At 44.2% G+C, this 12,587-nt stretch overlaps 1 protein-coding gene across 6 annotated transcripts in view; it reads left to right on the top strand.

Moving 5' to 3' along the window:
* Positions 1 to 12,587, top strand: part of MANBA (mannosidase beta) — a 74,639-nt gene that overhangs the window by 17,561 nt on the left and 44,491 nt on the right. For all 6 annotated transcript variants that reach the window (XR_006414581.1, XR_006414580.1, XR_006414582.1 and 3 more), the window contains 2 exons: positions 2,772 to 2,947; positions 11,705 to 11,815. Coding sequence is in view for 3 of the 6 variants with exons in the window: in XM_044428844.1 (XP_044284779.1) it covers positions 2,772 to 2,947; positions 11,705 to 11,815 (287 nt within the window). In the remaining 3 variants the exon portion in view is untranslated. The remainder of the gene's footprint in view (positions 1 to 2,771; positions 2,948 to 11,704; positions 11,816 to 12,587) is intronic.

Here is a 12,587-nt window from a genome sequence, read left to right as displayed (position 1 = left end):
GCTGTTTTTAATTTCTTTTTATTTTTATTTTTTGGATTTTGGAGAACTATTATGGTATTTTATTGTATAATCTGTTTTATAAACTGTTGTGAACTGGTCAGGGAGCTTTGGCTATTTGAAAGTATAGAAATGAAAATGATAATAATTTATTTCCCACTTGCTCATTGATTTTCCTAAAGGAGGTTGACCTGAGATGCTCAGGTAATGCCCAGGCCTGTCCACAACCTGCAGGAAAATGAGCTGGTAGAATGGAGTGTTGTTGGGGATATTCTAGTTGTAAATGCTCCTCCACATCAAAGATATATATTCATTTATTTGATTTGTACCCCATCCTTCTACCAAGCAAAATGGCAGTCAAGTCACCTTACAGTCATCCATCAATATTTGCACACAGACAACTAGTACTTCAGGGAGGAGAAAACTGGCAGCTGGTTTTCTGTGGCAGTGTGTTGATGTCAGCAAAGATTCACAACTGGGATTGCTCATCTGTGATGTGAAACGTTTCTCTCCCCTCATTCTGCTGCATGTGTAAGATCAGGCTTACCACTTGGATTAATAGGTTGGGGTGTGGTGGTGAGTCTGAACTAGAACCAGATCTAGTGAGTAGCAGTTTGTGGCTTTACTGGCTAAGGTGCTTGCCTGGTTGTCTCCCTTCCATAGTTGTACTTACGCCAGAGGAAGAGGCAAATGGAAACAGGAGGCTACCATATTTCTTAAAGCAGCCACTTGGGCAATAAAAAGGGGACCTGGCTTCCTGCATTTAGCTCCACACGGGATCTGTCTATTGTGTGCTGAGGAGATATTAGAAAAGCTTTGGCAAGGGACAGGTAGTTTGTTCCAGCATAGTTGGAGGCCCGCAGAAACACTCTGCTGGGAATGCTCTGTGAATGAGTCATTCTCTGAGCTGGAGGACTTTTTGAGCTACTGCAGGGAACCTTCCCAGTTATTAGCATGCTGATGCGTCTAGCACACTTGAGTAGCCAAAGAGAAACAGCCACAGGCCCCACCAAATCCATACACAATGGCTTCAATTCATTCCCTCCCTCCAAAGGCCTACAGCAGAGAGAAATTTCACGCATTTTCTTTGAATGCAGCATTTGTTCAGCATACAGAAGTGGCTATACTCTCCAGAAATTGCAATCTTTCCCCAAAACAGCTGTGTTCAATACGTGGACAGAATAAAAGCAAATGTAACAGATGGAGAAAAACTCTTCATAAGCCACCATAGAGCTCTAATTTCTCCCAAGGCTTTGTTCGCATTCAATGGCTACTTGATCCTAAGGTATTCTCTGCAGTGTGTGTGCATGTACTTTGAGTCTAAAATTAATCTTCCTAGGGTTAATTTTCTGTCAGTGACTCTAATTTAGCCTTCTTCAACCTGGTGTCCCCTAGATATGTTGGACTGTAGTTCCTCTCTCCCCTAGCCTGTTGGACTAGGGTCAGAGCTAGCTGGGGATAATGGCAACTATAGTGTAACCCATATGCAGAATGCCAGGTTGGGGAAGGCTGCTCTGTATCAATGAAATTTTGCACTTGTCTTTCCTGCAGGAGCGCAACCGCAGTCTCGGCCATCTCCACCCCCAGCACGATTGCGCCCATCTCTACCCCCCCAGCACACCCGCGTTCACACCCATCTCCCTCCCAAGCACACCCGTGTTTGTCTCTCCTCCCCCCGCCCCCAGTGCGCCAGGATGGCGGATGCGTGCAGGGGTGATGGGCGCGATCGCGGTTGTGCAGTGGTGGGGTGGGGAGATGGCCGTGCTCGTGCTTGGGGTGAGGGGAGGGAGATGGCCGCAATCTTTGTTGTTCTTTGTCACTTTGCTTCACATTTTTCTTATTGGAAAAATAGTTGCAGAATGGATTAACCTTATTGACACTGAACCTTATGGGGAAATTTAACTTGGCTCACAAACAGTTTGGGTCGCAACCAGAGTCCTGGAATGGATTAAGTTTGTGAGCCAAGGTACCACTGTATTATTCAAAATGGCCACCAGCTCATGCTGGTGGGATGTGGTGACTATGCAGCTAGGGCTTTCCTTTCAGCCTGACCAGACCCTGGGCAAAAGGGTCTTACCTGGTAGGGTACTCTGGCAATGATGACTCGGGTGAGTATTCCACTTGATCTGCTGGTGATCTTGAGAGCCACAAGATGAGGGTAGCTATTCAGAGCCAAGGGAGTGTTTAGCAGGGAGCCAAAAGGCTTCTCCATGGTCTCCAAGGGGGACTCTTCAAGTTGTGTCAAGTTATCTTTAGGAGTTCAATTTGCTGCAGAATCCCAGTCCTTCTCCAGAGAGGCTTGTCCTGCACTTGGGTCGTCTGGCAGCTTGACAAGCCAATAGCCACTCTGGGGTGGAGGTGGAGATTTTCATTGGGATCATTGCACTGCACCCATCCTGTTTGAGCAATCCTGTGAGCAACTGGTTGCCACCATGTGCACAGAAGGCTGGGCTTGATGGACCTTTGGTCTGTGCCAGCATGGCTTTCTATGTGTCTCTGTTTAAGGTCTGTGTGTTCTGAACTGATCTTCCTTCTGTCTGTTACTTAGAAGCGGCAGCAAGTTATTTTAAAAGCAATAGCAACATTTCAGCTACAGGCAGCCCTGCAATTGTAGTAATTGGGAGCAAGTCATTATGATTATGGAAAAGGGTTCGATCTACCCCATGTGTATCTCATCTTTTTCCTAAAGAGCTCAAGATGGGATATGAGTCGCTTTTTAAAATCCTGAAACAATAAGCATCATCTCCCGTCTACCTTGTTTTTGTTTCGTTCAGCACAAAACCTTCAGCTGTGGAGCCTCGAAATAGAGTCGGTTTTTGATGTTGTCAGCAACAAGTCGGTGGGTGGTCTTGTGATGGTGAGCATTCCTGAGCTGCAGACCTGGCAGGCACTCCCTGTGCAGCTTCATCCTGAGGAAGGTGTGATCACACTGCTCATTAACATCAGTAAGGTGAGGCCTGCAGATACGAAACTTTTACCTCCTGCTTGGAAATCAATGCAGTGAATTAGTCTTTGCTAATAAGAGCAGAAAGGTTATCAAGTGACTCATTTTATTATCAATATCGTGCATGTTCATACAGAATGAGGGGCAGAATCCTGGGAAGGGTAAGCAATTTTAAATAAACTGGTTTTCAGTGGGACATATCAATATGTGCTTACATTCCTTCCATGCACTTCAAAGTGCCTTAACCTGCCTTAATCACAACCAGTGGTGTTCACCTGTCTGAGGAGGAGGCAGGGGGCAGAACCAATGCACTTCTATTTTTTAAGTTTCTTTTAAAAGATTTTTCTCACCACAGGAAGCCAAGTATCTCTTGTCAAGTTTGGACATACACTTGAGTCTGTTGATGCTTCTGCTCCTCTTTTGGTACTGCCTGCATCACATGCATTTCTTCTCTTATCAAGTTTCCTTAAGGAGATTTTTTTTGGGGGGGGGAGTGATGCAGAAAACTCATGTGCTTAAATTCCACATGTTTTCCTCATGGTGTCACAGACTTCTTTGTATTATGAATATTTACCACATATTGTTTTTGTGCCACATTCCCCTGTCTGTGCTCATTGTTTTATTTTCAGTAATAATATAAATGTTCTTCCTGATTGAGCTTGATCGGGTAGGAAGGTACATTGGGTGATTTGTGACTTAAAATGCTGAATACAGAGATGTTAATTACAAGTTAAAAGAGCTGCTGCTTTTTGTTCATTTTTATCTTCTTCTTCATCTTCCAAGGTGACAGGCAGCTTTCCTTTCCACTTTTACAGTAGAACAGTCCTGTAGTTTGGGTTAAGCTGAAAAGTAGCAACTAGACCAGGGTCATCCAGAGGGCTACATAATTGAATGTAGATTTTAATCTAGATCTTCCGGGTCCAGTTTGATGCTCTAACCCAGCTTTCCCCAACCAGAAGCCTTTGGCTCCAACCTCTATAGTACCAGTCAGCAGAGCCGGTGGTCAAGGATTATGGGAGCTGTAGTCCAAAACAGGTGAAGGCCTCTCTAACCACTACACCACTGTCTCTCATGTTGGACCTTTTGGCATGACAGTACTGTGTGGGGGCAATGAGGAAGCAGGAATTGTCCCAGAGTGAGGCCTGAATACAGACAGCAGATGTAAAAACATCTGTATTATTGAAAAATTAATTAAACCATATGTGGAACTGAGAACCAGAATATAAATGCTAAGGAAATGATTTATTCCTCTGTTGTTTGTTTCTTTTGGCAGAGAAAACTCAGTCCCATAATAACTTTTATCAGAATGATGGTAAATGTTTCCTTTCCAGAGCTGTGTTGTGGGCTTGCTCCAACAGCACGGGCAAATATTCCACTTGCTGTCTGGAGAGCCAATCTTCCTTTGTAAACTTGTATGTAGTACCTGAAATTAGTTCTTATGGTTCTTGTGTGAAAAGGCTGCAAAGTGTCTAAGGATATTTTGTTTAGCTGTAGGAGGACTCCAATCTGGAATGGGCCTTGAATCTTGAAGTTCTAAGGAGTTTAGGGAACAAGAACAGGGCTTCTCCTCCCATTGCCTCTACCATTGAGCATCTATCCTTTTATTGCCCCAACAGTCATGCCCATTGATATCACAAAGCCAGAGCTGATGTTAATGTTTGACAAAGGTTTTCCTTCATGGGATAATGCGTTTACACTCAAGGAGCATGACCCAGATCTCTGGGAGGTGTTGCTGGACATACAGGAATATCATGTGCTTAGGGGACCATTAATAAACAGTGCATTTCCTAATTTGTAAAGGCAATAGAATTGTCCTTGTACATGTGGCGTGTCTGTATTTAGGCTTTAGAGGTTCCACGTGTGCAGCTAGATCACCAAGATCACTGGAATAATTGCTGTGCACAGAGTCAGGTCACAGGTGGGGGAAAATCTATAGTCTTCTAAGTTACAAACTCTTCCCTCTTTGGTTGCTTGAGCAAGATTCTTCTCAAGTTAGGTGGCCAAAAAAGTATCTATTATCAAGCCTGAACATACGGTATGTTGAGTCTACTGATGCTTTTACTTTTCATTTTGTATTGATTGTGTGGCCTGCTTTCCTGTATTTAATAAGTCTCATAGCCTTATGAAATACAAGGATCCTTATGTTCTTTCCTCCCTCTTCCTCACTTTGTGCTCAGTGAGGGTTTTTATGATGGATACCAGCAGCTATGCTTCTCAGATCTGGCCCAATTGACAGGGATGATTACAATAGTTGTGAATTGCAAACAGAAGTCCTGTGGTGTTAACATCTTCTTTCACCCAAACAGTATTAAACATCACCATTATTTTTCAGAACATAATTCCAAGGGCAAGTCATCTGCAAAATAGAAATAACTAGCGAGGCCAACAAATTTCGTAATTAGTCATCTCATCAGTTGAAGCTCTTCATTCTGTAAATGCTCATTTCTGTGGGACATCTGGATCAAAGTATTATAAATTCGCTATGAAATTGGGAATTGATTGTGAGCTTTGGAGCATGCTCAGTAGAATAGTACAGAGATTTCTTTCCTCCCGAATCTTCAGTCATCTTACCACCTAGACCCCCTCAAAATTACTTGAAGCCATTTCCTCAGCTACCTCTGTCAACATTGGCATGTGAGAAGGAGCTGCTCTTTGCAGGGTCCAACTTGGTGCCAGCAGTAGCAAATAAGCAGCTCATGACAGCATCACACCAGCAAGCTGCGTATAAACAACCAACAAGAAAGGGGGCATAATGTGGCAGCTTATCACAACCGTGCTGCTTTATGCAATGCCATGCAACAACTTGCAGGTTACAGAAAAACTTGTACATATGGAACAAGAATTCATATTGAAGGAGCGTTTCATCCAAGACCATGTGGATAAATTCATTACTTCCTGGGTAGATAATCTATTCACTGGGGGTAAATTCACCCTTCCTGGGAAGTGAAATGGAATGGAAAGGTTTGGGGACAGAGGAAGGCTGAGTCTCTAAAAGCCATACTAAGAAGTCAGAGCCTGCAATGTCTCGCCTGCTGTAGTAGCTGGGTGCTTAGGTATGATGCATTTGAATTGGAAGGGAGAAAAGGAATATTTCAAAACTGCTCACATGCATTGGCAGATGGACTGTACGGTCACAGTAACACCTTTTGTTTCCAGCTTGCCCTCTCCATGGTGGATTGCCTTCTCTGAATCTGTTGATGTCTCTAGAGCACATCAGAAATGTGCTTTTTTTTTTTTGGAAAGGCATTCATTTCCCATAATGTATGCCCTGGGTCACAATCTTTTTAGTAAACCATAGGAAATGGACTGTTCAACAGAATTCATTTCTGGTTAGCTTTTCAGAGATGAAACTGCTTGAGATACCATAGCCCTCTTAAAATGTGTAATTCCCCCCTCCCCACCACCAAAATTGAGTGCACATAGTGTTTCCCAGCTAAGAAATAGCAAATGAGTGAGCAGCGGTATGACATCATTAGCAGCCAATGAATACGCTCCAGCAGTGCCTTTGCTTCTAAAGCAATTCTTTATTTTACATAGCACAGTGGAAGGTACATATTAATAATGCCTTGTTCTCTGTATGAGGGATACATGGGTATTTACATGTTACTGGTTGACATAATTCCAGATAATTGAAGGTGGAACTTCAGTGGCTAAGCTATATAATCATGCCTTAGTAACAGGCATGACAACTCCCATTGTTAAACTGTTTTCTCCTTCCTTGCTGACTGTGAAATAGTCTGCACTTTAGTGTTCATACGTTCAGCATTGATCCACCCATTGGAATGTCTACAGTCGTATACCTTTAGGCTGTTTACCCAGTAATTCATAAAATTACTCTATTGACATTTATTTTTACATCAACAGAGCTATGGCTTTTGTCTAAAATAAGCCATCAGCTGAAAGACAACTGGATTATAAAAGCCCAAGTCACTTTTATTAATTTCACCCATCATAGTGTTTATATATCAGGTGGGGCTGATTCTCAGATGCAGTAAAGGGTGAGGTCACACTAGGAATGCCTCCCGTGTACGAGTATCATCAGAAAGAGTGGGAGCTTTGCAAGAGCACATGCAGTTTGCACAGAGCATCAGGACAAGTGCTATTCAAACTGTCTTGAATATTGCATGTATGGATTCTGTAAAAAGATTGCAGTTGAGCATAGCAACAGCCATTCTCTGCCCTCTAACAGAAGACCCTTTGTTCTTGATTCTAGCCAGTTTAGAATAAGAACTTTCTAGCACAAATTGGGGTTTACAGATGGATTCCTCCACCTGCTCTCACCCCAGCTCTCCAGAACCCTTCCTTCACAGTGCTATGTAATACTGATGGGCTTGTGATCAGGGCTTGCTGTCTGAACTTGTGAATTTTATTGCTGTGAAGCTGGAGTGGAAGAGAACAGTATGCAGAAAATACCAAATCCAGATAGGCTTCAATACTTCATAAAACAGTACAGGACCAGGACAATTTGAGGCATCTTTCCTGGTCCCAGGCACCCATCCTTCCCACCTGGATTTATGCCTGAAAGGCCATGGAAAAGGGTGAGTGCACAGAGGTCAAGTTGTAAGTAAACACAGTCTGTGAAACTGGACAACATAATCACTGATCATGGAACCTGGATGGTTAAGGCAGCAGCCTTAGTACCCAATTTCCTGACTTTGTGGAGGTTGGTCCACCATGGGATTGTCTTGAGTCTTTTAAACTGGCAAGATGTTTTTTTGAGGGTGGGGGGGAGATAATTGAATGTCCCTGTTTTTGTTTAAAAAAGGAAATTTCTTCCCAGGGGACTATATCAGCTGCCTTGCACGTCAACTCATAGAATACATGAAATGTAAATTTAAAAACAGCAGCAGCTGCTGCAGCAACAGTGTTGCTTTAGAAAAGCATTTGTTGGTACTTCCTGTAGCCCCTAGACCAGTACTTTCTGTACGTATACACAAACATTAAAGTAAAGGACCCATGAGGAGCAGGACTGCGCTTATCACCCCATGGCCCCTCCAAAATGCAAATCAATAGGTAGGCAATTGTGGAGGGTAAGGGGTTGCAGTCATCTCTGGGACTTGGGCAAGATGGTGCCCATCTCTTATCTCACCCTCTTTCTCACCAGCTCATCTGCAGGTCTGCTTTGCACTCAGCTAGCAATAGCCTCTTCTGCGTTACCTTGCACCAAATGCTTGAAGCCCTGCCCTCCACTTCCTGCCACTACATGTTCTGCACCAATTCACTTCCATCCTCACAAGGCTTTGCCCACACACCAATGGCTGAAACTTTTCTGGCTGGACCACCTGCAACTTATTTCTGCCTAAGCCCTCTCTCTGCTAGGGGGCAAAAATGGCACAGGATTGTTCTGAACATAATGATCATAGACAAGACAAACAAACAGAGCCCTGTCAGACAGTGGGATGGAGGCATATAGGAGTAGAGTGAAGGGAAGTAGGGCAGAAATGTTTGAATATGATGGTATATTATGTGCCCTGTGATGTTGTATGACTGATTTCAGAGTGGCCCTTCTTTTCACTACTGTATATAGGACAAGGGCAAGTCTATTTATTCCAATTAATTTTAGTAAAAGGAAGGATTGCCTCACATAGCACATTGTTAAACTATGGGATTCGCTTTCATGAGATGCAGCATTGGCCATCAATTTGGATGGCTTTAAAAAGGGATCCAACAAATTTACAGAGAGGGCTATCAATGGCTACTAGTCCTGATAGCATGTTACTATCTCTAGTATCAGAGGCCGCAAGTCTGCGTACATACACATATCCTGCTTGGGGGAACCTGTGGGCAGCTGGTTGGCCATTGTGTGAACGGAATGCTGGACTAGATGGGCCCTTGGGCTGATGCAGATGGCTGTCAGGTTCCCCTCGTCACCTTGAGAGGTATGGCTTGGAAAGGCTTTTCTTGATGCAACATTGCCTCTGTGCCTTCCTGTCAGTGTCATCTATCTAGAGTTGTGGCAATACCTCTTAGCCCACTGTTATTTCCTGTCTCAAAGCCAGAGGTGAAGAATGCTACTGTGTGCCAGAGACATTGCTGTGAGAATTCAGCTGGCTGCTTGACATCCTTTTTATTTGCCTACGGGACAAGCTGGCCTTGTACCCAGAAGAGGCAGAAGGGTGCACTTACCTAAAACAGTACTTAATTAAGGAAAAGCTTGGCCTTCATACTGAGCAGTGTGAGGAACTACTTTGAGAATATGGATTTCTGGTTTTAAAGTGTCAGGATGTCATTCTTTTAACATCTCCCATAATTATATAGACAATTTTCTTCATCATACTTTCTTATACAAGTGCAGATTTGGAATAAATCTTTTGCCATTCTCATCAGCTGCAATGCTTGGGGTAGAAGTGGGGCTAGGGAAGGTCACCTCAACCTGATCGGTGCCTCAGTATCGCCATGAACACTTAAGTGGGAATCCATGGCGCCTTGGGGGTGGAGAGAGGGGCAGAGAAGGGAGCAGAACTTGTAGCTTCTTCATTCTCTGTCCAGCCTGACCTGGATCATTGCTTCACCACTGCCATTAGCTGCAATCTGCATGGCCTCAGAAGTGAAAGGACTGGAAGACCAGGAAAGTGAAGGGGCTGCCCGCCTGCCATCAGGGTGAAGGATGTGGCAGCAGGGAAGATTCGCTGTGGCCTGGCAGGGTGAACCAGGTCTGGGAACCAACATTTCTAAGCGTGACCATTTCTTCCCCGCTCTCCCCAATGTTCTAGACCAGTGGTGGCGAACCTATGGCATGTGTGCTGCAGCTGGCACACAGAGCCCTCTTTGTTGGCACGCGAGCCAAGTCGCCCCAGCATCACCCCAGCAGCCGAGCATCGGACAACAGCGCCCATAGGGGCCAATGTGCATGCTTGGAAAGGAGTAGTGGCGCCAGGTGTCAATGTCACAAGCCATGACTCATTAGCCACGACTCGTCCGAGCTTTTGCATGGCCGGTCAGTGCACTTCCAAGGATATATATATATTTGCTTCGACTGGCTGTGAGTTGTTTTTTCCAAACTAAAACCTCAGTTTTCAGGTTTTATTGCAGTGTTGGTACTTTACGATAAATAAGTGGGTTTTGGGTTGCAGTCTGGGCACTCGATCTCTAAAAAGTTCACCATCACTGGGTTAGGGTTAGAAAAACGAGATGTCCTGGCATGATTTTGATGGTTGGAATGTGTTTACAATGGGCAGAAATGATGAGCTGTGTAGAAAAAGCTATTCCGGGAAGGCTTTTTCAAAATCACCCTCTTTTCAATGGAACATTAACCCTTTATTAGAGTTAGGGGTGTGCACCAGGGAAGGGTTGAGGTTAGAAAAAAGAGGTGTCCTGGCAGGATTTTGATGGATAGTAGGTGTTTAGAATGGGCAGAAATGATGAGCTCTGCAGAAAACGGAACTCAAGGAAGAAAATCGCCCTATTTCCAATGGAACTTTTGCCCTATATTAGGGTTAGGGGTGTGCACCAGGGTAGGGTCAGGGTTAGAAAAATGAGGTGCCTAGTCATGATTTTGATGGTTGGAATGTGTTTAGAATGGGCAGACATGATGAGCAATGCAGAAAAAGCTACTCAAGGAAGGCGCTAAATAAGTGGATTTTGGGTTGCAGTTTGGGTACTCGGTCTCTAAATGTTTGCCATCACTGTTCTAGACAGTCACAGAAAGGCATGAAGGAAATTCACCTGCAGCTGTATGTCATTATGAAAGTTGCATGCTCTCATTAATGGTTAAAGGCTTATGAAAATGTGAATGTGCTGGATGGGTTGATCATTATCGTATTGTCAAGACTTGCTGATGCTCAGAACCTCTGCAGAGGTAGAGGTCCAATTAAGATGCTCCACCTCAGGAGGCTGATTGATCTATAGGGCTTGCTGATGGCTCCAGCAGATTTTGCTATGTTATGGGACACTTTTCAATGTGTACACCCTTGAATCATTGGAGAGGTGAGAAATACAATCTAGATCCTTGCCCTTTCTGGCTCATAAAAACAGTCAGAGGAGGACGGCCCAAGTGAGAATGCAGTGTGGCTACTACCTTCTTTAATCAAGACAGAGTCCCAGCCTGCTTGAATGAGGCAGGTGTGAGACCTGTGCTGAAAATTTCCCCCCAGGTCTCACTGTATTAGATGATTATCAGCCAGTCTCTAATATTATATTTTTAGGCAAGGTATTACAGCATCTGGTGGCCTCCTAAATCCAGGGATTCCTGGATGAGGTAGAGGATCTAGATTCATTTCAAGTCTGGCTTCTGACTTGGGTATGGGACAGAAACAGCTTTGGTTGCCTCGCAGTGGGAATTGGAGGCACAGTGAGCTCAGCCCTGGAGAAAAGCAGTGCTATTCCAGAGCCATCATACTACTCAGTCAGTATTTTATTTAAAATCAGGTGCAAACCTTCCCCCCACCTTGGCCTACAATTCTATTTATTTATTGACAAACAGACTGGTGAGAGGGATTGGAACTGATGCAAAATTTGGAAAGGCAGAAAAACACCACTTGTCTAGGCAAGGGATAAGGAAGGTGCAGTCCTTCAGTTATTGATGAACTGTAATTCCCATTGTGGCTCACAGTGTGGGTAACAAAGCATGTGCCAGAAAGCAATCTGGCTGCTGCATTTTGCAGTAGCTGTGGTTTGCAGAACTCTTCAAAGGCAGCCTCGTGTGGAATGCATTGCACTAATCACAATGGCAGGTGATTAAGGCAAAGATCAGTGTGAGCTGAAGTGCCTTCTCTTTTTATCTTTAAATCCTATTTCTTTATTTTCTTTGGTGGGGGAAAAAAGAGTGTGGCTCTGGAGACTTGGTGGCCAAGAGGACATGGAAACCAGACTGGATACAACATGACGGCAACATTCATTCTAGAAGGAGGATACAAGATTGAGAAGTTTTCAAAGGTATGTCAGCTATCCTGCATGGCAGTAGTCTGATGCAGAGGTGTGGAATCAGCGACGAAATCCACCCCTTTTGGGGGGCCAGTCCTATTCTAAATGGCCCCTGCCTGCCCCTCCCCTGGTATCAATTGTTCAACCATTTCCTGGCTTTTGGGCATTTCCCCCAAGCCTAAAAGATTGAAATTCCTCTGCTAAGGCTTTGTACTGACACTAAGAGCTTTAAGCTAAAACATGCTGGCATTTTTGGCCCTGCCCCTGTTTGAACACTGCCCCCAACAATGACACTTGGTTCTCTAGCTGGAAGAGGTTCAGCACCCCTGGTTGTGTGCCTCCTCTCTTCTGTGCTCTCTGAGTGAGATTGCCTGCGAGCTCGTTCACTCTTGGAAGCCAGAGGCTCCTAGAAATTAGAAGATGACAGAAATCCTTGTGCTGGCAGTCACCTCTGTTTAGCATCTGCATTACCAGTCACACTGGGAGACAAATTGCAGCTACTTTCAAATTTAATGAAGGTGTTTCATTAAAATGTTTGCAGCTCCATTTTCTGAGTTCCTGCACTCGTGCTGCTTCTGAGCCAACCACTAGGCCTAGAAACCTCAGCATGTGGTATCTGTAACATGGAGAGGCAAATTAAAGCACTGTAACTTAGTTATGAAAAACATACCAGGCAAGCAATAGAACAGTGTTGAGATGAGATACATCGACAGTTCATAATCAAGAGAGTGCTCTGAAGCTCCTCTAGTTAATTTGAGCTCTCAAAGAATAATAATCAGTGTGT

This window comes from Varanus komodoensis, unplaced genomic scaffold (assembly GCF_004798865.1).
Source record: "Varanus komodoensis strain SLA01 unplaced genomic scaffold, ASM479886v1 scaffold2, whole genome shotgun sequence".
Lineage (NCBI taxonomy): Eukaryota > Metazoa > Chordata > Lepidosauria > Squamata > Varanidae > Varanus > Varanus komodoensis.
Note: the sequence above shows the minus strand (reverse complement) of the source record. Positions and strands in the feature narration are given on the sequence as shown.